Genomic DNA, 25,364 nt, shown 5'->3' with positions numbered 1-25,364 from the left:
TTCTTATGGTTGAGTTTTAAGTGTTCATTATATATTTTGGATAACAGTCCTTTATCAGATATGTCTTTTGCAAATATTTTTTCCCAGTCTGGCTTGTCTTCTCATTCCCTTAAAATCCTGATTGAGTTTTTAAGTTATTCTGCATTATTTTTCACATTGTTTATTAGTTTTCAAATCAGTATTTGCATTTGATTCTGAACATAAACGTTTCTTTGTAATGCTTAGCTGAGCAGGACTTGAAAATTCTTCCAACATTGATTTGTACATGTAAATATACTACAACTATATTCTAAATAGGGATAAAACAGAGGCTGAGATATCTAGAAAGTTTGAGTGGAGTCTCAAAACTCTAGTGGTGTTGGAAATCATTTAGAGGGAGAGCAAGAGTAATTGAGTGAAATTTGGATTCTCTACCTTCACCTGTATAAACATCAACAACTTAGAACAATATAGGTCTCTAAGGAAACACGATTTTATAAATATCTTTTTAGGTTTTCAGAACAAGCCCATATGAGAATCACTCAAATTGAGTTCTAAGCCTCAACGTGGCTGATTTGCAAGCATCAGGCTAATTAAAGTTTAGAATTAAATGTGTTTCAGAAACCGATGGAAATCAAACCTCCTGGAAGAATGTTTTTGTTCATTATAGAAGCAAGCTCTGGGTACGTATTTCTAATCTATAAATTATCTAGAGGGTGATAGAGGGAAGAGAGCCATAGATCTGCTCTGTACTTACTGATGCCTTGGAAGCAATATCCGTGATAGTGCAGAAGACAGCCAATTAATGGCTTTTGTGGTTTGCTAAATGCCTGAGTAAAGTTGAGGTGTTTAATAACCACAAAAGCCCTTTACTGCCGCTAGAGTCCTAAGACTCCAATTGCAATTCATATTCTCTACCAGCATTAAACCTGGTACAACAAACCAAAGCATAAATCTCTTTTTAAAACATTCTCTTTCTCCTCAAGAGGGTTTATTGATACTATCTTTTAAATCTGCTTTTTTTAAATTTCTTTTTGTTTCTCTCAGTGACTTTACAGTAAAGAAATACATAAAATAAGATAGCTTGCAAAGCGCAAAAAAAAACTCCACATTTGAGTATGTGTTTTGTGAAGAAATTATTATACGAATAGTCAAGGATGCAGCCACATTTCCGTGTGCACATGGCACCCTAATCATTTGCACTTGGATTTGACAGTAGGAAAGTAAAACTTCGGTAGCCTGCCCTCCTCTTTATATCCACAGCAACCTTCTTCATGAGAAAGTCTTGTGGAGACACCGTGGAGATTATTTAGTTGCATCATGACAACCACTTCCTCATTTTCCAGATATGGAAACACAGCCAGAAATGACTTGTTCCAAGGCACGCAACTGGTTTACGAGCAAACCTTGAATTCTGGCCTCATTCCAACCTTCATTGTTTCATGTCTGGACTGCTACAAAAATCCCCTACAGTAACGGGGTTTCAGTAGAAGAACTGAGTGACGTCTCTCCGACTCCAATCCCTCATCCAGGTTTCTGAGTCCTCCTTCCAGAGCCCATGGCGATGCCATTCTGTGAGCATTCATAGTCTTGAGAACACAAGGCTCCAACCTCCTAGCCTGCATTTCTTCCAGATACTCTTCTCCTGTCTTCCTCAGACATGAATCTTAGGAAAATGGGATTATTGACTGTTTCCTAACTCTATCACTTTTCTGGCATGGCTTCATGCCTTTAGACATGGAAATCTGCCTGGCTTGTTCTTTTTCACCTCTAACTAACAAATGTCCACCTCTCTCTTTTTGATCCCTAGATGGCTTCATGTAAAGGTATTTATTTTCCCTTTTATCATTAACAGACTATGTCTTTTGTCTTTTGTCTTTTTTCTTAAGCGGGTTTCTTAAAGATCTGCATGTCTGCCCGGAAGCCAGGCTACCCACACAGAAGAATCACATCTCACCTTAACAAAATCCCGATTTAAACATGCCCCCTGTTGACAAATAATATTAGGTTTCCTTTTTAGGAATAGAGAGGGACAAGAGGGACACGCACACTCACTAGCTTTCCCATCTCCGTGGCGACATCACAAGCCAATCAGCTGTGCAGAGCAAAAATCTAGGAGCGACATTTGAGTCTGCTTTTTTCATAACTCCCCATATCTAATCCATCAGCATCTCCACCACTTCTGTCTCCAGATATATCCACAGACGCCCAGAGGCTCTTCCGCTCCACCACCCTCCGTGCTGGTAGTAGAGGTAGACGCTGCTACAGTAGTGTCTTAACCCTTCTCCCCGTTTCCACTCTACTTCCATTTTAATCCACTCTCCTCACAGCAGCCAGAGTCTTCCTTTTAAGATATAAAACTTGTTATTTCAGTGTCTAGTTAAATATTACCCAGCCCTTCTATTATATTTAGAATAAAGCCAAGAAGAACCACCATGGTCTAGCCCCTGCCTGCGCATCTGACCTACTGTCACTCTCTCCCTTGCTCACTAAATTCTTGATATATATGCGCCAGCATTGTTTGTGTTCCTGAAAAGAGGCTCAGCTCCGTCCTGGTTCTCTGCCTTTGCATTCCAGCCCCCTGGCAGGCGAGTGATCCAGATCCTCGCATCACAGGCTCCTTTTCCTTCAGGTCTCAGTTCCAATATTCCTGCTTCAGAGACTGTGACTGTCTTCCCATCTAAACCAGCTCCACAGTCCCTCCGTCATCATGCCCTGTACCCTTTTTCCGTAGCATAGGACTGTCTGAAATGACCTTGCTTATTCCTTTGTTTGCTTTTTTGTGGTCTGTTTGCCACATTAGAATGTAAACTCAATAAGGGCTCTTATGTTTACTGTATCCTAAATACCTAGAACAAATATATAAACAAATAAGCATATTTGTTATATGTAATATATATGGTTTTAATATATTTAATAATAATATATTTCTTTACTGAAAAAAGCAAGAAAAGAGTCCCAAATGCTCCCTTCTCAGCTCTTGGAATTCTTGCCACATTATGTGTGTACAGATTCAATGAAAACTTGGCTTTCTGCCCCCAGCACTGGGGGGTATGAGCTTGTGCTGATATGCTAGACCTTTAGAACAGAATAAGAAGCCCACCTTCAGGCAAAGGGCAGGAGCATTGTGGCCGGTATCTAGATGTTGCTCGATGCTGCGTTTTGTAGGAAATAAAGGAAAACTGAAGCTCCTTCAGCTGATCTCCACCTTCTGAGAGTCTGTGATGTCTCTCATTGGGATGAAAAAGCGTCAAAGTATAGCCATAATGACAGAGCATAGAAATAATGTTGATGAATCCCAGGGCATGGTCTTTATAGAACGATTAAATGATTACCTTATTCCAATCAGAGTTTGCAGAATAAATTTTAAAAATGAGTGGAGAAGAGGGTTAGAGAAGGATTGTGACCCAAATGCTAATTCCTGATGCCACTTCTCCCATGTCTTTGGTGAAAGGACTTGGCAGACACAAACTTCTTGGTAGGGAGGCTGAATGGTCTTCAAGTACCTGATATTGGATGTGATTCCAAGAAAGCAGGTGTTACCTTTACTCTGGGAGATGCAGGTTAGAGGGGGAGCAAATCCAAAGCCTGAAAGGAGCCTTAGAAAAGGACCCTTAATCCCATGGTTGCTGAGAGGATCTGGTGGTCTGCAGTGTACCTCTTCGATAACATGCCGAATAGGATTGGGCCTGACTACCTGCTATGTATGTTCTTGTGTAGAGGAAGTAAAGGGGGACTGCACAGAAACGTCTTACTCACTAGATCACCAGTTTATTATAAAAAGGTGTAACTCAGTAACAGCCGGATGGCAGAGGTGCATAGGGCAAGGTGAGGAGCTCCCGCCCTCTCTCCAGGCCGGCCACTCCCCCAGCACCTCCATGTGGTCCCCAGGCTGGAAGCTTTCCCAACCCTGTTCTCGAGGGGTTTTCTGGAGCTTCATTACATAGTCATGACTGATTAAATCACTGGCCATTGGTGATTTATTCAACCTTAGGCCCTCTTCCCTCCTGGGAGTGGAGTTTAGGGTGTAGGACACTGAAAGTTCCATCCCTCTAATCACGTGGTTGTTTCTCCCAATCACCAGCCCCCATCTGGTCATCATCTGAGGACCAAATGTATATTTTTCTTGTAAACCACCATATCATATGTTGACATTTTTTTCCCCTTTGTTTTCAAATATTTGTTTCACTGTATTCCACTCATGTCTCTCAACAAGTCCGTTTCTTCAGTTCCTGACAGTGGAAGTAAAGTTTTTCATCAACTGTTTCTTCTCTCCTTTCCTGATATCCAGAAACTGGAACTCTTCACTTAACATCCTGCACCCGAGCTGGATACTCTCATTTCTTCTTGCCTTTGCTCGTCTGCTGTGCTAGAGTCTCCTTTCCCATCTGCCAAGTGATTCTATTCTCCTCTAGAACGCTGTTTGAAAAGGTGGCATTTTAATTATTTTTAAGGACGACTGTATCCTGATTAAAATTCAGGAAGAATACTATAATATAAAGATTTTTTTCTTTTCTTTGGTGAGGAAAATTGGCCCTGAACTAATACCTGTTGCCAGTCTTCCTATTTTTCCTTGAGGAAGATTGTCCCTGACCTTACACCTGGGCCAATCTTCTTCTACTTTGTATATAGGATGCCTCCACCGCATAGCTTGATGAGTGATGTGTAGGTCTGCGCCCAGGATCCAAACCCACAAACCCTAGGCCTCCAAAGGAGAGCACATGAACATAACCACTATGCCACTGGGCCGGCCCCCGAAGATATTTTTTTAAGGTTAAATTTGGAGGAGACTAGGAGCTGCAACCCAGATAAAAGGAGAACTTAAGGGCTGGCCCCGTGGCCGAGTGGTTAAGTTCACGCGCTCCGCTGCAGGCGGCCCAGTGTTTCGTTGGTTCGAATCCTGGGCGCGGACATGGCACTGCTCATCAGACCACGCTGAGGCAGCGTCCCACATGCCACAACTAGAAGAACCCACAACGAAGAATACACAACTATGTACCGGGGGGCTTTGGGGAGAAAAAGGAAAAAATAAAATCTTTAAAAAAAAAAAAAAAAAAAGAAGGAGAACTTAAAAAACAAAAAAAGACATGCACAGAAAATTTTATACTCTTCTCAAAGAGCTGCGAAAAGTCCCATGACCAAGTAGTTTGTTGTTTTCCCGATTAAAAGGTACAGTCTGAAGGAATTGTCACAGCATTTTCGTTTGGGAGAAGACAAACGACAACTCCAGGAGGAATTTTCTCATGAGCCGTCTGCATAGCTCTCCTCAGATGATACTTTTCTTTCTAAAACAGAAATGTAAAATTAAACATTCCTTTAATCAAACAGAACAAAAAAGTAGCAACTACTAAAAACATTAGTATAATAATGGGAATAAATTGTCTTTTAAACCAACAAAAAGAATCAAAGCTGAATTGAGCACACACTGATTCAGAGGGCATTAAGAAGGCTCTGTACTTGCCCAGTTATTTTATTGAAATGATGCTGGCTGTTACATTTCATGAGCAAGTGTGGGGAACTAGTCGTCTGTATTCAACTTTAGCTCCCCCCTTTCAGGGACTTTCCTCAGCTGCGTCCCCAGCACCTGCATCAGTGCCTGGTACTCACTTGCCCCTTAAAAATACACTGAATAAATAAGGATGATTTATTTTAGCAAAATTCCTTTAGGCACTTAAAAAAATCTAGCTGGTTAGCTGCATTACTATCTTGAATATATAAATTTTCCCTGTCTAGGGGAAGGCCTAGAATTTCACCTGGGCCATAGCCTATCAACCTTGTTCATGCACAGAATTTGCGTTCTCCTCCAAATGTATCCTTATTGTGATGATTTCTTTGTTGTCAAGAATTTGAGCCCATTGTTTCACTGTACCAATAACTACCATCAATTTTCTGTTAACCAAGAGTTCATTTTTTATACTCATAAATTAAGGTAGATATAATATGTGAAAGTATGAAATTAATGCCTAATTCAACTTAAAATGCATATTGAGCTCCTGTATGATGTGTATAGTGAGTTGCCAAGAAAATTTGCTGAAGAAAATGTAGTCATTTTGACTCTACCTAAACAAATGGAACTTAGTATTTTTAGAATAGCAGCCCCAATCTCTCATATAGTATTATTTAAATATTTATCTACTGCCCTAAATCTAACCTGAGGTCGTGGCTGATTTTATAAACTAGGGTGGGTGAAGTTGTTCACCAAATACTGAGTCCTTTGTTACTTTGTTGCTTATTCAAAAGATCCTGTGTCTTAGAGCACATATGTCAGTGGCCAGTGTTTACTAAGGTAAAATAAAACAAGATAGAAAATAAGCCTTTCCAGTAATCCTGCAAAATATCTCCAAAGAATCTCTATAGTTATCATCTTATTCATTGATGATTTTTATATAGTGTGCCATATGACTTTAATAATGAGAAAAAAAGAGAAAATGTTCTTGAGTAACAGAAATTACCATCACCAGCAGTTCAAGATACAAAGTCTACAATATTTTTACTTTGTGACATTCAATCTCCTTTGATGAATAAGCTTCATAAAGCCTTTATATAGACCTTATGCAGAGTCATTCACCGAACAGATTCTTAATGAATCTTAATTGACTGTTCCTTGACCACATTTTCTTAATGGGTTTTTCTGGTCCCAAGCGTGGGCTGATTAAAACTCACCCTGTGTTGGCTAAGAGATGTTATCTAATATTCTATGATGTTTTGCTAAATAATATCCAGCACAACACTATTTGTTTTCTGAAATAGCTTCCTGCCCATTCCAGTTCAACTACACATCTGATCTTGGCACAGGACCCATTACTTCCTGCGTTTTCTTGTTTATTACTCCGGTGAAAGTGTCCTGACCTGTTTGTAGGGGCTGAGGAAATCCCAGGTCTCTTTGTCATGGCTCAGACGGGTTACCGTCTGCATTTCCTTCTCCCCTGATGTCGGCTGACAGTCTTGGCATTGGTAGAGCCAGATATACGTTCGCATGCTACCAGTGGTAATAAACACAGTTTTAAATGTGCAGCCCCAGTGCCTTCGGAGTCTCAGAGGAGGGAATCTGGCAGGAAAGTGGTCCCTTGCTGTGCCCCCAGGTAGCCTCTCTACACCTGTCATTACCTGGCATCTAGACGCAGGTGAAATAATCTTCTCAATTTGTAGCTGGGCAAAATGCCATCATAACAGATGGACATGAGTGTACATAACTGAGAAATTGTGCATATACATTAGATATGTGGACTACGAGCATGAGTCCTTTCGAGGAACATCCAAACATCTGTCTGCTCTGAGCTTTTGTGTACACTGTTTACACCATATGCCGTCACAGTGGGAGGGCCTTGTCAGAGGTACTAAAAGAAGCACTCATGAATTTCATGAAAATTGTTTTCTAGGGTGCATTTACCTCACCACGGGCAAAAGAAACATATAGCAAGTATTGTGAATATCTCTGTTATGATTTCAAGATAGCAAATTTTAAGATTTGATTTTGGTAGCCATATAGCAAGATTTTTGGACATTACAGGAAAAATAAAACTAAAATTTGGATCCATTCCAAAATGTCATTGTATGATGTGCAGGAATTATTCAAGCCTTGATAGTTTCGTTTAAAGGTTCACTATTACTTATTTGAATCCCTTCCGTCTGAAACCAAAGCTGCACATCAGACCAATCGTCCTTTTTAAAGCCACCTTGTAACTCAGCTTGCAAGGCACAGCACTTTTAGTGTGTGTCTGTTTCATTTACTGCAGGTACTCCCCAAAGTGGTAAAGCATTCTTTATTTTCCGAAGTGTGGAATCTCAGTAATTTGGCATGCTCTCTAAAGTAATATTAAAGTTCATCCATAAGCATGGCTTTCATTTTTTTCAACAAGAACCTTGTCTTCATAATATGCGTAGACCTTATTTTTTAAGTTTTGGAACATTGCAGTTTTGCATACAAATTAAATACATATATTAAGTTGTATTTTATTATTTATTTATTTAAATGACTGGAAATTAATTTTTTATTTTTGTTCCTTCTGAGTTGTCATAACTTTTTACTTTTCTTTGTGTCTTATCAACTTTTTCACGTACCTAGTTGATTATTTGTCTATCTCTATCTCTTTATCTCTCAAGGGTCTTTTAATATTAAAGTAATATGAAATAATACTAAAATAATATCATGAAAATACAAATTATCATCATTGCTACTTATGAGCTTTTCCTTTTCAATGAATATCTGTGTTAGCAAATTGAGCACAAAAATTACAAAGGCCATAAAACTACCACCACCCATCATATGTATAATGATTTTATGGCTCCAGAATCTTAGAACTCAGTACTACTCAAGTGAACTAATATGTAGTAGATTTCTGACAAGAGAACGTTTGCAAGGGAAACTTGGAATATTTTGTTTACTCGTATAAAATTTTATATATGAAGCATCAATAACACATGCAACAATTAAATGTTCAGCAGGATGTTCTGGCTTCAGGTAGACTCAGGTACTAGTGATGAAAGGTTAATTCACAGTTAGATCTGTGCTTAAGGAAGCACTGGAAATAAGCACTATGATATAAAATTATAGACTTTGGAGTTTAGAAAATTATATTTATATTATAAAAGTAATACACAGAATGTATTCAGTCTAAAGAATATTTACAGTTTCAACTATCCTTACCATTGGGCATTTGAGGAACTTCTCTTCTGTATTTATTTGAAACATTTAGATGCTTCATTTCTGTAAAGACAGTGGTTTGTATATTTTGATTGTCTAATTAGAAAAACCTGAGTTTATTAAAATACCTCATCATTTAACATTTAATGATCCAAATATTGCAATTAATAAGTCAACTGATTATCTTTATTGATATGCATTTGCATTAAAAGTGTAATTAGAAAATTTCGGGGCCGACCCCATGGCGCAGCAGTTAAGTTTGCACATTCCATTTCTCAGTGGCCCAGGGTTCGCCGGTTCAGATCCTGGGTGCAGACATGGCACCACTTGGCAAAAGCCATGCTGTAGTAGGAGTCCCACGTATAAAGTAGAGGAATATGGGCATGGATGTTAGCTCAGGGCCAGTCTTCCTCAGCAAAAAGAGGAGGATTGGCAGTAGTTAGCTCAGGGCTAGTCTTCCTCAAAAAGAAAAAAAGAAAAAAAAGAAAATTTCTGTAACTTTACTCCCCCAACCCAGATCTGAATTTCTAAGATAACACTTGATGCCTCTTTGTCATTTTAGACTTAAAGTAATCAAGACCATATGTAAATTATCTTGATTAACAGCCAAACACACTAACTAATTGCTCACCTTCCTCCAGATCTTTATTTCTTCATTCCTTTCTTTCTCTGGTTAATGGGGTTATTATGCTTCCAGCCATTTCTACATCTAGAAACTTACTTTGTTCCTACTTTTCCCAATCATACCGCAGACTTCCCATTAGAGTGCTCTCAGATTTATTGTGGTTGTCCACATTCTCTCTCTCTTACTTCACCACACACCTGCACACACTAGCCTTTTCATTGTTGCCGCTGTTCATCGGTGCCAACGAGAATGTTCTAATCTCCAGCCCAAAATATGGATTGTGTTTGTCCACTCCATGACTCTTTCATATTTTCTTATTAAGTGAAGTGTTAAAAAAATTAACATACAATTTATTCTCTTAAAAGATAGTGATTCCTACCCTTTTTGGTTATCAGTAATCAGTTGCATGTTTAATTTGTGTATATATAACCATCTTTAAGAGTATGGCAAGCAGTAGTCCAATTTAATCAGCATAAGGTGTATTGAATGGAATAGGCTCCACCAGCATTAACATTAATGGATTTACCAAAGCTGTCAGCTTTGTAATCTTAGGAACTTGATTTTGTCAACACTCTGCATGTTAGCTTGGATCCTTCAACAAGCAGATGCTAAAATGGTATTGAACATGTAAAGATTTTATTACGGAAATGCTCTTGTGCCAAAAAATAAGGAGGGAGCCAAGGAAGAGTGGAGAGCACTTGCAGTATAATATCCGACCCAGAGGAAAGAGAGATGAAAGCTCCTAGATGTCCCTGGTGCAGTGATATTAAAGGAAAGTCCAGCAATGCTGTCCAGGAATCCCTGAGGCATGGTTGGAGGCGTCCTGTGACTCCAAGAAATGGGCCTATTTTAGCATCTTGACCACAGTTGGTCATTGGCTGGGAGGAGCTCTTGGGTAGCGTGGCCTTGGGAACAATAGGATTTCAGAACACAGCAATTGGGATTCTCAGTCAATTGCACATGTAGTTAGAAGTCAGCATTGTCTTGGCCCCCAAAGCCCTGGAAGATGATCCATTTCTTAAAACAGAGTGTATCTAACTAAATTCATGAGAAACTTGATTATATATCAACAATAGTTGTTTAGCTGACACCAAGAATTAACCTGCAGTGTCAACTATTCATCTTAGTAAGACTAACAGATTCTCCCCATAATAGCGGATTTCTATCTAGGAGCTGAATTCCATTCTGCAGTTGGATTGGTGAGCATAGACTCTGAATAAAGAGATTTAAATGGACAGTTCAAACTTTGATGACACTAGGTTATGACATTCAGTCATATTTCCCTACATACCAAAGCTACACCTGCCCCAAGAAACATGCAGATCACACCTGGGCCTGAGCACCCTCCCTTTGGACGGGACAGGAAACAGCCTGCTGAGGTGTGCCTCTCTGACTCTGGTCTCTCGTGTTCCATGCTGACCAGCCCTTCTGTATGTGTTAGCTTTTACACAGAAAAAAACACCACAATACTGGCTTAACACACCAATTTGTTATTATTATTATTTATTATATTTATTATTATTATCCACCAGTTCTGGGCTTTGGTAGGTGATTTTTCTGGTCTTCTTCAGCTTGACTGGGACTGGATGTGCTAGCATGGTTTCACTCATGTCTGTGGCCTCAGATGCGATGACCGGGAGGGAAGGAATGATGGGAGCCTCTTCGCCACATGCTCTCTCATCCTCCAGAAAGCTAGTCCAGGCTTCTTCCCCTGGGGGCATAAGAGTTTCCAGTGTCAAGAAAAGACAGGCTCTGATATGCAAGCACTTTCCAAGTTTCTGCTTTTGTCATATTTTTTTCTTGTCCCATGGACTAAGGCAAATCATGTGGCCAATTCCAGAGTCGGTGTGATGGGCCCTATTGAAGAGTATGAATGAGTATGAATGCACAGATGCCTGAACAAATTTTCAGCAAATTGTTCAGTAATTTCAGTAAATAGTAACTGTTCAGTAATAGTAAAATTGAGAATTGTTCTATCATACCATCTGATTAGTATGTTTCTCCTCCTCTCTCTTTCCCTCTTCGTCCTCCTTCACCTCCGCCTCCTCGTCCTCCCCTTCTTTATGACTACATAATGACTCAGACTACATCCACATTGTTCCATTTTCTGATTCTGGCATAAAAATATTTATACTCTAAAGTAAACTTTTACATATACTGAATTCAGCTGCAATTTATTAATTTTTGTCTCAACCCTCAGTATTGCCAACAATGAAAATCTATCTCTTTTTACAGTTTATAAGGATTCTGAGAGTACATGGGTTTTCAGATAAGAAGCTACAAAGACTTCCTTTCAAATTAGGAATATTACATGGGAAAGTTATGGAATTAATTTTTATTTTGATGGTGGCTAGTCAATTCACTCAGAAGTAGCAATTCATCACATTTCCTGTTCCTAATAAAATAATAGATGTGTTTATTCTTCAGTTTGGTTGTTGTTTAAATGTGAAAATTAACAGGTAGAAATTGAATAATGTATGACTTGTTAGAAACTGTAATTTTCTGCTGTATAGCTCTTCTCTTAGCCAACCAGTTTGAGCCCGTTATCACTATAATCAGGTGCTGAAGAGGATAAACATGAAAGCAGCGTGTTAAAAATAAGAAAATAAATGCTTTGGAGTGACTAGTACCTTTGCTTGTAATCAAGGCAGTATTTGGAGCATGAGGTAAAGCTGCATTAGAAATCCTTGTAGGCTCAATGCATCCCTACCATTTTCTAGACAGAGGTACATGGGTGAGTGGACACAGTTTTCACTTAATATTACTATGACGCACACATGCAGAGCTAAACTGGCATCATTTGGTGAAATGATAGACTTGTTTTCTGCGCCCACAACTAGGCCTCAAATGTCATGTCTGTTAGCCTGCCCTCTACAAATATTTCTAGTCTCAACTCCTAGACTCCTCTCCAGCACTAGAAAATCCACTAGAGTGATTTCACTTAAACATATGTGTACTGGAAAAGAACTTCATCAGATTGGCCATTTGGCAAAAGTAACCAATTACTCAGTTTTGTACTGTTCAACCAGGGTGGGGTGTGTATGTGTCTATGTTAGTAAAATGAGAGACAGGTGATACTGTCGTTTGTTTTTTGAAGATAGCATTCATCTTTAGTGACTCAGATCCACTCTCTTGTCCCACTGAAATGACTGTTACCTTTTCACACTGATGAAGGATAGAGATTGTCTCTTTGACTGAATCTCTGGTTATTACTGTGTGTAATTTGCCTTATGCTATGGCTACCACTTTCCATCAGCCCAACGGTAGAACACATGGAAAGTTCCTCATTCTTAAACATTGCCCATCAAATTGTTTGGTTGGAACTCACAGCTTACCAATCATCTGAAACTGTGCTATCTTTATTTGCACTTCTTTATGGTTTTCACACGGTACCTACTTAGGGACTTGAGATTGCCCCTTTTCAGTTTATGCATCAGGAGATATTTGAGTATCATGCAGTCATTCATAATCTACACATATTCATCCCAGTAAAGTTGCTTTTTTTAGTAATCCTCATGTTGACAGTCATAACCTTGGTACATTCCAAGATCTTGTTCTATAGTGCCATCTTTCTTTTTCTGGGTAACACATCAAGTGATATCCCAACAAATCTCATCTGATTTCCTGCTGAATACTTCCTTGATAAAACAAGCAACTTCAATTTCTCTTTATAAAAATAGGAATTTAAAGTATATTCACTTTTTCGTCATTTTGGATTTTCATATACTAGGCTCCAGAAAATAAATGGAAAATTTCCTTTCTAACTGTGTTTGTTCAGCTCTAAGAATCCAATGCCCCATTTTAACTCATCAGGTCATGTTTTTTCTTCTAGGACTACAATGATGAAATTCGTCAGGAACAACTACGTGAATTGTCTTACTTAAATGGCTCAGAGGACTCTGGTCGTGGCAGAGGTATTAGAGGCAGAGGGATCAGAATAGCTCCCACAACTCCTTCAAGGTACATTAGTTCATACTTGGAATAAATTAACAACAAATGAGGATGGCAGTCCTTTGCTGGCTTGCTCTGTGTCATGATCCCAGTTAGGAGTAAACAACAGCAGCATCAGCAACAGTAACCACCACCACCACAAAAGCAATACAGCAAATGTTTATAGAGCACACAAGAACTTTCGTAAATCAACTCGTCAAATCCTCCATACCAGGGTTAAGTATTATTTACAGCTGAGAAATTGAGGTACAGAAAGGTGTAAGGAATTTGCCCAAAGGTCACACAGACAGTCTGACTCCAGAATTCATGGTTTGAGCTCTTAATGACTATCCTAAGAAAATAAGAGCACACCTGAGACTTCCTACTCTTGTGCCTGTCCCCATGATTAGGACATCAGATGATACAGTCATTTGCCTTGTTGAACCAGGATGGCCTTGCACACGAAGAAAGTTACAAATTTTGTTTGTGTCTTAAGTGGCCCTTGAATTGAAGTAGTCTTGCCAGATAGGTAGAGAGATAGGTGATGATGACAGAAAGATAGATAGATAGATAGAAGATATTTAGATAGATAGGTAGATAATATATATATACCACCAGTCCAGAAAGCCAGAAGCACAATTCTTGCATGGCCTATGCTAAGAGTATTTAAGTTCAGTTACATTTGACTTTGCAATGTCCTTGGTCATCAGAGAATTTTATTTGACGTCGGTCACTTTGCAAAGAAATTGGAATCTTTCTGCATTGGGATTTGCTTTGTAGAATTCTGAATTTGTCAAGCTTTCAACAGGAAGCCTTGCTTTGACAAGAATTAAAGCAGAAAGTACTCATAGCCTTCACACACACACAATGTGATTCAGTCATTGCCTTCACCCTCTTGTAGTTGGCCTTCAACTCTCTAAAGGACATCAATCTAGAATATTATTTCTTACGTTGCAGAGAAATCATCTTAAGAGATTCTAAGACACTTTGCTGGTTCAATTTATTTATTAAATTATGCCCCAAATATTTTTAACCATCACTGTCAAAAGACAGCTGTTTTAATATTTAAATCATAAACATCTCGATTTCACACTTATCAGAAAAAAAAAAAGTTAAGAATGATGAATGTATAACCCGGGCAATAAAGGTCTAAAGGTAAAACATGCCAATTCTGGAAATTACATTTGATTAAAGGAAAAGCTTCTGAAAATGTTCTAGAGCTTATTTTTTACATTTTTATCTTAAAAAAATAAAAAACATAGCTTTCTAGTGCTATCCAGGAACATTTATTTATTGCTAAGAATTAATGTGACATAACTTTATTTTGTGGTCATACTTTTTTATGGAATCAGCCTTTTATAAAACCTTGTACATTTCTAATTTCATGATGGGTTGTGAAACGACATCATTGCGGGTAATCTTAAATTGATGAAATCGTATGGTTTGAATCATGAAATTATCACTTTTATAGTTCAAAAAAATGCCACTTTTGTCAGTTTATGTGATGTAACCTAAGTATATATTTAGCATGTCTACAGAGGAGACAGCTTGTTTGTATTCCATAGTCCTTGAAATTGGAACCATTTTTTAAAAATACTGCACTAACCTGCTTTCAAGATTATAAAATCATCGTATTAATAGATTTTGTTTTGGTGTTGATGTTCCTCAGTGTAACACTACATTTGCCATATTTGAGTGGACCATATAGGATTTCAATTTAGTAAATATTTTATTCTAAAATAGTAATCTCTTTAATGATCTAGTAAAGAATAGTGCATTGTGATCTGGGGTTTTCACTATCTTAGAAGAAAAATTTCATTGAAAGCCCTTGATTTTTAATATCCCATAAATCATACTGATCTGATACTGCATATTAAAAAGACAAGAAAATTAATATTGGAACTTAAACTTCACTTCCAATGCTATATTGATACCATCAATATATTAACATTAATGAAAGTAAATGGAACAGAACTCTGTTGTCTTCTATTTCAAACCACATGATGAAATGTATCTGCAGTTAAAAAGGAATAAGGAGGGGCCAGTCCCATGGCCTAGTGGTTAAGTTTGGCACACACCACTTCAGTGGCCTGAGTGCACACGTTCAGATCCTGGGCACAGACCTACACCACCCATCAGCCATGCTGTGGTGGTGACCCACATATAAAATAGAGGAAGATTGGCAACAGATGTTAGCTCAGGGCTTGTCTTCCTCAGCAAAGAAAAAAAAAAAGGAATAAGGAAAAAACTTCACACAACAGAAAATCATATTGATCAGAAAGCTCTTGAAAACATGAGCTAATTGATGCTAATTTGTGAATTCTTACGAAAGTATGACTATTCAGTTACTTATATTCAAAAGGAATTATGCCTGGGATATTTTAAAACTTCTATAATAATTTGTTGAAAATGTATTTAATTAAAGGAATTTACATTTCATTAAACATATCTATGAAAACTATCTAATCTTCCAATAAAAATGCATACCAGAGAACAAAGCATTACATCTTACATTATAATAATGTATATTACATGATTGAAGAAGTGAGATGTGTGACATCTCTAACACATCACCACTACATGTGGAGTGAGAGCAAACAGTGGAAAATAAAATGTTAGCGGCAGATTTTGAAGGCTTTTGTTTACTACAATGAGGACTAATACATAGCACTAATGGAGTTTGTTAAAGAGGTCGTAATTATATTTGTTTCTGGGAAAGACTACTCATTCATCCCTGTGAGTGATAGGGAAGAATTAGAGCAATGAGACAGACAGACAGACAGGAGGCAGGTTTTCTGGGGCTGTGTCTGGCAGACAGTTGATGAAGGGATGGAATGAGAAATTAGATTTCATGTGAGCATCACATAATTTAAAAGCAGGAAGAATTGTTACAGATTCAGAAATCTGATTTTACCCCATTACGAAAACATTCCCTTCAGACCCAGAGAGTTATAATCCTTACCTGTGATTATTCAGTGGTATAGCCAGGACATGCAGATATAGTTTAAAGTAGGGTGACATATAACTTACTATCCACACGTGGACACTTCTGAGAGTGTTAAAATGCCAAACTGAACAGGCGGCTGGGACAGCAGTTGTAAATCAGAACTATTCTGGGCAAACCGGGACTTACGCTCACTCTCCTTACTGGGAAACAGATAGGTGCTTAGAGGCCCAGGGAAGGTAAAATTGGTCGTCCCATCCTTTTTTATACATGTGTTTTTATATTATCATGATAATAAAGAATATTGTATTCTCGGCTATGTTGTGCTTGAAGCGGCACTGGGCCTTCTGGCTCTTTTGTATTTCACCTTTCCTCAATCCAGGAGAGGGTCCTCTTTACATTAGCCTCACAATAAGTTCTCTGATAATTTCTCTATTCATCAGCGCTGTAATCTATTTAAAACTGTTAAAAGCTTTACCAGCATTCTTACTGTTCACTCATACAACCTCGTTCTCCACAAGCAAGAAAGAGCCAGCCGACTGCTATTCACACAGAAAGCGTCACAGACATCCCCACCTGTGGGCACAGCCAAACTGTGGGACTGTTGACATCCCAGTGATCATCATTTTCCCCAAAGCTTTAGTGTTCCTGCTCAAAGCAGTGCTTTCTGGAGGCCAGCCTTTCAGACATCATAAAAAATGAAATAACCATGCTTTTGCCCAAAGACTTCAGACAAACACTCAACCTTTCCAGAGACCTCCGAATACCATAAAAGTTGGCTGCACCCATTTGATCTTAGGCTTTTAGTACAAGTTGCTTTTGTGTCAAGCACTATAGTACCGAGTATTCAGTCTGTCCTTTTTTGCAGAATCCTAATGTCTTTCACTAGCACCATAGTTACCACAGGAAAATAAATTATATCAGAGACGGTACCGGTTCGGGGGGTTACATGCATGATGCTAAATCAATGACAATGAGTTGTGATTTCAAGTGACCTCAAGCTTAAGCTACTATAATAAACACAATGATATCACCGTGGTTAGAGTTCCTCATTTTATTAAAGTATTGAAGTGCAGGCAGATCTTTTTTTTTTTTTTTGTAGATGACAGCATTGCATATCAATGTCAATAACCTCCTGCAGGGAGGAGACAGACCTTTAGCAGCTCACTTTCATAGATGGTCCAGTGACTCGTATATTAGACGATGCTCTAATTTGGGTCTTCTTGGAAAATTTGGAATAAAACGAGAGGGAGTTGGTTTTTGTTTGTTTGCTTGGTTTAGTTTTGTTTTTGTGTTTTATGAAAGAATATATGACACTATTTTACATGGTTTTCATGATAACTAATTCAAAACCAGTATTTACAAAATTTATTCTATGGAAGTCAAATTGCTTTACATCCTAAAGAATCTCAGTTAAACACACACACACACATACTGTCTCACACACACATTCACAAACACACACACCTACTGTCTCATACACACACTTACACATACATGCATGCAGAGATCACTGCTTTTTTTCCCCATGATATGGAGGCTATAGTTTGGGAGTTTTATCTGTTTTAGTCTCTTTCTCTCATTGCTTGTCTCTGATTTGTACATGACCTGTTTGTCCTAGGGGCCGTGGGGGTGCCATTCCTCCTCCCCCGCCACCTGGACGAGGTGTGCTCACCCCTCGAGGGACCACTGTGACCCGTGGAGCTCTTCCAGTGCCCCCTGTAGCAAGAGGTGTCCCTACCCCACGAGCCAGGGGGGCACCAACAGTGCCAGGATACAGGGCACCCCCTCCTCCAGCCCACGAGACTTATGAGGAATATGTAAGTACCCTCAAGAAATCCATTGTTAGGAAGACTAAACGGACTGAATAACAAGCTAAGCCTCAAATACGTTCATATACCATGAACATAGCAGATGATGTTCATTGCAGAAAACAAATGTCATTTGCAACAGAGTTTAAGCAGTACATTTAAATGAGAGCATTTTGGAAAAGCTTTCATTTTACAGGTGCCATCATTGTTGTTAGTACCAGTTACAGAGCTTGCATTTTAAGAATCAAACTGTCCTGAGGTTTTCTTACCTTTAGAAGACATGGTCAATTTCAAAATGGAAATAATTATGAGGATAATGTGCATCATCATATGTTTACAAGATTCTTCTGCGACGTGATAAAGATTAGCATAAAACTCACTCGGAAATACTTAAATATAATGTGATTGTATTATAAACTTTGGTAATAATGTAAGACAGTGTGGCTGGTCTTTCACTTAAACATCGTTACTCTCTCTTTCACTGTATGAAAGGTCTGAAATTGGCAGGTATGAAGAACTCAAACAAATATAGAATGAACAGAAGAAATTCAGTGTCTCTAAGCATTGCCCCCCTTTCCCATCACTGTATCGCTTGATACACCCTTTGACCTTTCGTCTACGTCTTTAGTCCACTAGTCACATGTATGCTAGTCCCTGTATCCATTTCTTCTACTATATTACAAAAATTGTGAAAAGGGACAGTTTCCTATTCATTTGTGTAACCATAGTAAGTCACTGTAAATGTTAAACTGAACTGATGCCAGCCGGATCATTGTCCTAGGAAGAGGTTCATTTTGCCTTTAACCTCCTCAGCATGCTCATCCCCAGATCCAGGTGTTTGTTTCCTTCAACCACCCACAGACATGCTGTCCTCTTAAACATCCTCTGTGAATGATTACTAATTAAATATAAACTCTTCAAGGACAGTTACTGTCACATGCTGGGCACTCAAAACAGAAATGTTTTATGGACTGGTTAATAACCAAGCAAAACTTGATCCTAAAATAAAGTGAACATAGTCGGTAAGGTGTCATTAAGAATGTAATAATGCTTAGAGTATGTTAGCTTTTAGGAATAATGTTGCTCCTTAAATGTGAAACATTGACTAATATCTGCAAGGGTAAAGAAAAATTTTTGGAAATCCTTTTCTACTGGAAAAGATGAAATGTGTTCATCTAAAGTATCTATTATACATTAAGTACCAATATTTAAAATCTTCAGCATCTGAAAATTGAGAAATCAGAAGCAGAAAACATATTCTACCCTGTAAACAAGCCCACACGTCAGGAAACACAGAGCCTAGTCCTGTTTCTGCCATCTCTTCCGGAGACATAGTATGTAAAAAATAAGTACTTGTTCAATGAATGAGTTAAAAATCCCCAACACGGATGATGGGATCATTCTTTTTTATCTCTGAGGAATCTTTTAGCTCTGCTATCTTTGTATACCTTCCCACTATGGTGTTTTTGTCTTCCAGACAGGGGTGTAAAGAGTCAAATCTTATTTCAAAAATTAAAAGAGAGAGAAAAACTTTTCGCATAATAGTGGTCAAGATTGTTATTAATCAAAGAATTTTCAGGGCATCTAGCACACTGATAAAAGAGAGCAAGGTTGGCGGAACATCATAGCCTTTCATGTAGCAGCGAAAACAGTGCAGCCTTTCACATGCACTCTGATTTACAATGAAGAAATTCCTGGAGTACCAGGCAAGTAAGAGTCAGAGGCAAAAGTCTAAAGAATTTATAGGAACATGGGTGAGAAGGGTTATATCCTGAGTGGGAAATCCAGGAGGGGAAGTACTTCCTAGAATGAGTAAAAGAAAATACTTAAAGCCATGTAATCTGAATCTTTTACCTAGATTTTGTCAAATCCCTTTGATTCATTCACTCAGTCATTTACTGAGCCTCCATATTATTTCAGGCACTGTTGTGAAGGTTCTGGAGACATAGCTGTGAACAGGACAGACCAAATACCTGCTTTCCTAAAGCTGACATTTTAATGGGAGGAGACAGAAAACAAGCATATATCAGTAAATGAATAAAGTAATGCCAGATGGAGCTAAGTGCTCTGGAGAGAGACGGGCGGAGGGCACTGCTTTAAAATGGGCAGTTAGGGAGCAGCCCTGACGGCTTAGTGGTTCAAGTCCGGTGTGCTCCACTTCATTGGCCCAGGTCAGGTTCCCAGTCGCGGAACCACACCACCCATCTGTCAGTAGCCATGCTGTGATGGCGCTCACATAGAAGAACTAGAAGGACTTATAACTAGGATATACAGCTATATACTGGGGCTTTGGGAAGGGGGAAAAAAAGAAGAAGAAGAAGATTGGCAACAGGTGTTAGCACAGGGTGACTCTTTCCCAGAAACAAAAAAGGGCAGTCAGGGAAGTTCTCTCTAAAGTGGAGACTTCAGCAAGCGCCTAAATTAAGTGAGGGTCCAGGCCAATGGACTGCCTCTGCAAAGAGCATCCCAGCTGAAGGAAACAGCAAGCATAAATGCCCTGAAACAGAACCTGCTTGAAATGCTTGGGGATCAGCAGGAGGACACGGAAGCTGGAGCAGCCTGTGTGAGGGGAGGGCGTAGATAAGGTCCAGGGATGGACAGGCCAATTCCTGCTGCTATTGGAAAGTTTCGAGCAGGAAAGTGACGTGATCAGATTTATGTTTTAAAAGATTTATTCTGCATACATCACTGAGAACAGAATATGGGAAGGGGGTGGCCACCAGAGTGGAAACAGGGAGACCGGTGAGTAACTCATTGCAATATTTTCCACTGACAAAACGATGGCTTGGAGGGGCTGAGAGGAGATCAGACTCTGAGTGTTCTCTGAAAATGATTTGACGGAATAGATGTAAGATGGGTGAAAAAGAAAAAGGAGTAAAAGATAATTTGTGTGACTTTTGTGACGTGAAGGGTAAACTGATCCTTGAACTGAACAACTGGGTTAAATCGAAGCATCGTTTATTGAAAGGAGGTGTACCACAGGGGGAGTTGGAAATTTAGCCCGAGATCCCATTAAAGGTGTCTGGCCTTTAGGAACCTCTGTTGCGTTTCTGGGTGGGCAGGACCTGACTTTTGAAACACACAGCAGCATCCCGAGGTATGAATTCTAGGTTTGTCACCAGCTGGTAACTTATAAACATTCTGAGGCTTGGATTTCCCTTCTGTATAATGGAGTAATCAATTCAGCTTCACAAGACTGCCCTGAATACTAGAAATAAATATTCATAGGCACTTATAAACGTGCATAAGTACCTAGAACATTATAGGCACTCAACAAAAAGTAACTATTATAGAAAATTCCATCATGTATGATATTCTTTAATTTCTGCCTGGAATAAGCTATGAACCCGTGGAAGTCATAGACATTTACCTACGTTTGGTGAATTAACTGGGCATCATTGATTACAAATAGCAGAAGCAATTTTATCTTCTTTTAGTAATAAATAAATAAGTAAACAAACAAACTTGGGGGGAGGGTTGTTGTTTGAATATAGAGTCATGATGTCCAGTAATAGGAATGCCATCAGATCTTGGTAAAATATGTCCATCCTAGGGCTGCCACGTTTACATGTCCAGTTCTCATCACCTACCGATGCTGACTGGCTGTCTGGCTCTGAGTCCTAAGCTGGATCCCCAGGTGGGAGAATCATGCTCATCCAAGTTGTCAGGTGTCTAACACCAGTCAGTCAGCTATGCCTACAGGGCAGGTTTCTGAAAACCCGGTGTGAGATCTACCACTCATCAGCCACCAGTGGTGAGAGGAGTGTAGGAGTGAAGTTCACACAGTATAAATATGGTTACTAGGGACCCAACCCCTAGGATAATATGGGGAGACACTCATTTCCAGAGATGGAGAAAATATTAGGAACTTGGCACATATCTCAAAATATATCTACAATAACATACTGCTGATTACGGGAAAAAGTAGATACTGTTTTTAAAAAACTCTTTTGTGTCATATTTTATTAAAACCTGTCCTATGGCATATTTTAACTTTTTTTCCTAAAAGCAATCCAGTGAGTCCATAAAAAGTTTAATACATGGCTGAGAAGCTGCTGACAGCATCTTTGAAGTCTCAATACCAAACTCAGATTAACACTCAAGAGCCGCTACCCTCTGCTCTAATTTTAAACTATTGATTCTTCCGTAAGGGATAAGAAAAACAGAAGTTTAAGTGTCTCAGTAACAAAATAATAGCACCAGGCTGAGTTGATGGCAAAACTCTCAGAGGAGTTCTTAACTTTCAGATAAAATTTCTTGGAAAAGGTTCCCTTTATTACAAAGGACACTCCAAGCCAATTCGCTCTTCAGACTTGTCTTTCTCCCCTGCTGAGTCTCAGCATTAAGTTTCTGACCACAGAGAATGTATATAGGTAATCAAATTCACTCCTCGCTGCTTGCCTGACAAGAAACAGCTTACTGTAAATGAGATTGCTGTTTAAAACCATCATTAGTGTTAGCAGAGTCTTAAAAAAAAATGTGAATTTTAGTTTAATTGTTCCACATCTTAATCCAGACTTTAAATATTTTAAAGCTTCTTTTCACTGACCTTCTGCTAAGAGAATACATGTACATTTTACAGATCCATCATCATGATTGAAGTAGGTTTGGGGAATTGAAAAGTAGATTTTAAAAACCTCCCACACAACAAAATATGAAGCTGATCAGCTCTGTCAGTGGATAATACATTAAAAGAGATTGAACTTAAACTTTTGAATACCTACCAGGTTCCAGTCACTGGATATTACTTCACCTAGTCTCATGATAACACCACCAACCAGTTATTGATGACGTGTTTTAGTAGATGAGTACACTGAAGCTAGGAATCGAGACCTGCACCCAGTTTTCTGTCTCCAAAGCCTCTCTGTTTGTCACCATAAAATATCCTACATAGCATTTGTCTCACAGAGAACTCACACACATATATACAGATTATTATATGTTGTACCTGCCACCCAGACTACAAGTCAGTGTTTGACTTCCCTTAGCAATATTTAGGACATCTCCCAGCGCCTGCCTGAACACCTCTCACAACAGAGACCTCAATAGCTCCAGAAAGTAGGTGCTGGAAATATAAAATCTGTGGTTAAAGAGACACTGCTCTACTCTCAAAACCATGCCATCTAGCAAGAGAGACGAAGAGTTGAACAATTAACCTACAGTACTGTAATTGCTATATAGGGCTCTTGTCTTCTCTACCCTCTATTAGAAGTAATTTTTGCTCTTATCTTCTCCCACTTACAAGATTTAACGTCCTACAAGCAGAACTAAAAGAAAACTTGGGTGTTTCTTAAGTTTATCTTTGCAGTTCTAAGTAAAGTGCTTGGTAATAGCAATTGAATTGGACCTACTTATGATATTGTTGGAAAGACGTTATATATATGCACACTCATACATATTTTATATAAATATTAAGTGAATGACGTTACGACAGAGCATATATTAAGTGTCAAATAGAAACTATATCTGCATGAGTAAAAGGAATTCCATTATGGCTGTGGGTGTTTTAGAAAGTCTCTAAGAGGCTGAGCAAAACAAGAGCAGACCAAGATGACTAAGAACAACTTCAAGAAATAGCGAGAAGAGGGAGGAAGCTCCACGCAGAAGAGATGATAAGAGGGAAGGCAAGAAGAGGGAGCTTTCATAGCAAATCTGAAGAATCCAGGAGAACTATTTGGGGAAACAGAGTTCACTTAAGAGAGCAGTGGGGATAATATGGGATAGCAGATGATCCCAAAGGCTGAGCTTATAACTTCACTGATTGTGATAAAATGCCACCTGGAGGTTTTTGAGCAGAAGAGGAACTAAGGTTTTGGGAGATTTTATAGTTCTCAGTTGTTTTGGGTGGATTGGAGAACAAAGTGAAGAAAGGAGAGAAGATTTAGGGGATCAACAATAGTGAGGCTCGCTGAGATGTGGCCTTGGCTGTGAGCATAGGATGGGATTGAAAGGTTCAAGGCCAAAGAGAACGCTGAAGATGGAAGCAATGGGATTTGATGACAAGTAGGTGTGGGAAGAATAAGAGAATGCAATCAAGCCTGATTCAAAGATATGTTTGTAGATAGGGAGGGTTGGGGGACAGGACCAAGGGCTGTGGGAAGGGTGGGTAGTGAAGGATTGACATAGATACTAATGAAGCTCCTTTCCGAGGCTCTGGGAGAAGCATTAAACATGCTCATGGAGTCATGTCTCTTTGTTGCAAAAGTAAGGAATTTTACCTACAATGGGTGGAGGTCACTTCCCCACCTGTCACACTCGCGTTGGATCAGGTGGTGTTAGACTGGGCAAGGCTATTTGTGAGATCATGCTAAGTGGAGTTTGTGTTGGAGATTCATGTAGTTTGAGTGTAGTGGAATATTTTTATTTGTATAATTTACATATTGCTAACATTCTGCTGTAGAAATGATTGCAGGAATACTCTTCCCATCTCAGCTAGTGGCATTGTACAAGTATTCGCCGACGGAGGTCTGACTGCTGTTTGATTATGAACTCCGGCACTGGTGCTGGAAGTATGTGGTTGGTGATGGTCTTCCATGTCATTCAGCTCAGCTATGAAAGTAACTTGATAGAAGCTTCCCCAAATTTGACAATAATCTTAACAGCCTATGACATAACCAGTGATGAATTATGAAACTAAAGAAAACTTTCCCAAACTACTGATAATAACAAAACTTTTCCTATCAACTGTGCTAGAGGAAAAAACAGAATTTGCTCTCCTCTCTGTAGAAAATATTATAAAATCACTGGTCGTAATAATGGTGATAACAAATTATGCCCTCAAAAAGTAGGAAAAAATAGTATAGGGGTGTATCAAGAATACTTAATAAAAATACTATATTGTTTTCTGGATTTTTGATGTTTTTGTATTTTCAGATTTTAAAATTTTGCAATTGGTCATGATTGCTTTTGTCATTCAAAATAAATATTCACTTTTACACCTGATTTGTATTCACAATTTTGTAACCTTTTTCTTAAAGATAGAATTCGAAGTCATATCATCTTCAGGACCCACAAACTCTGGATCTCCTGTAGAGGAAAACAATGGCAACATTTATAGGAAAATGTGTATGAAGGGCCGGAGGAGTGGGGAGGGGTATCCTTCAAGGAAAAAACTCACTGTATCACCTTAGTTTCTTTCCAGTTCTGAAAGTCTGTTTTGCTATGCTTGGCTATAATCATGTGGTGCTTTGGTAAGTATGCCGTTCCTTGTGGAGATGGTGTCCTTTTAACAAAGGTTGTGAGAGAGAATTAAAAGTGCAGATAAAGGCATGTAACTTCGGAAGTGTCCATCAGAACATCACACTATAAAAACATATTGACAACGTAAATATATGCTTAAAGAAACACTCTCTTGTAGCTTATACGTTAGCGTAGCATGAAAACAAAAAAACCCTCAGGTACACAAAATAGTTTCTGGTTTTCAAAGACATA

General features: G+C 38.8%; 1 protein-coding gene and 1 long non-coding RNA gene across 4 annotated transcripts in view; one reads left to right on the top strand and one right to left on the bottom strand.

Moving 5' to 3' along the window:
• The window catches only part of KHDRBS2 (KH RNA binding domain containing, signal transduction associated 2), a 551,406-nt gene that overhangs the window by 313,146 nt on the left and 212,896 nt on the right, over window positions 1-25,364 (top strand). For all 3 annotated transcript variants that reach the window (XR_011429816.1, XR_002802329.2, XM_014734520.3), the window contains exons 5-6: window positions 13,081-13,208; window positions 17,744-17,942. Coding sequence is in view for 1 of the 3 variants with exons in the window: in XM_014734520.3 (XP_014590006.1) it covers window positions 13,081-13,208; window positions 17,744-17,942 (327 nt within the window). In the remaining 2 variants the exon portion in view is untranslated. The remainder of the gene's footprint in view (window positions 1-13,080; window positions 13,209-17,743; window positions 17,943-25,364) is intronic.
• On the bottom strand, window positions 10,735-11,303 carry LOC138919302 (uncharacterized). The gene is made up of 2 exons (XR_011429367.1): window positions 11,231-11,303; window positions 10,735-11,105 (listed from the first exon to the last, which is right to left on the bottom strand). It is a non-coding gene; the product is annotated as an uncharacterized lncRNA (long non-coding RNA).

The sequence above is a fragment of the Equus caballus genome, chromosome 20 (genome assembly GCF_041296265.1).
Source record: "Equus caballus isolate H_3958 breed thoroughbred chromosome 20, TB-T2T, whole genome shotgun sequence".
In the NCBI taxonomy this organism is placed as follows: domain Eukaryota; kingdom Metazoa; phylum Chordata; class Mammalia; order Perissodactyla; family Equidae; genus Equus; species Equus caballus.
Note: the sequence above shows the minus strand (reverse complement) of the source record. Positions and strands in the feature narration are given on the sequence as shown.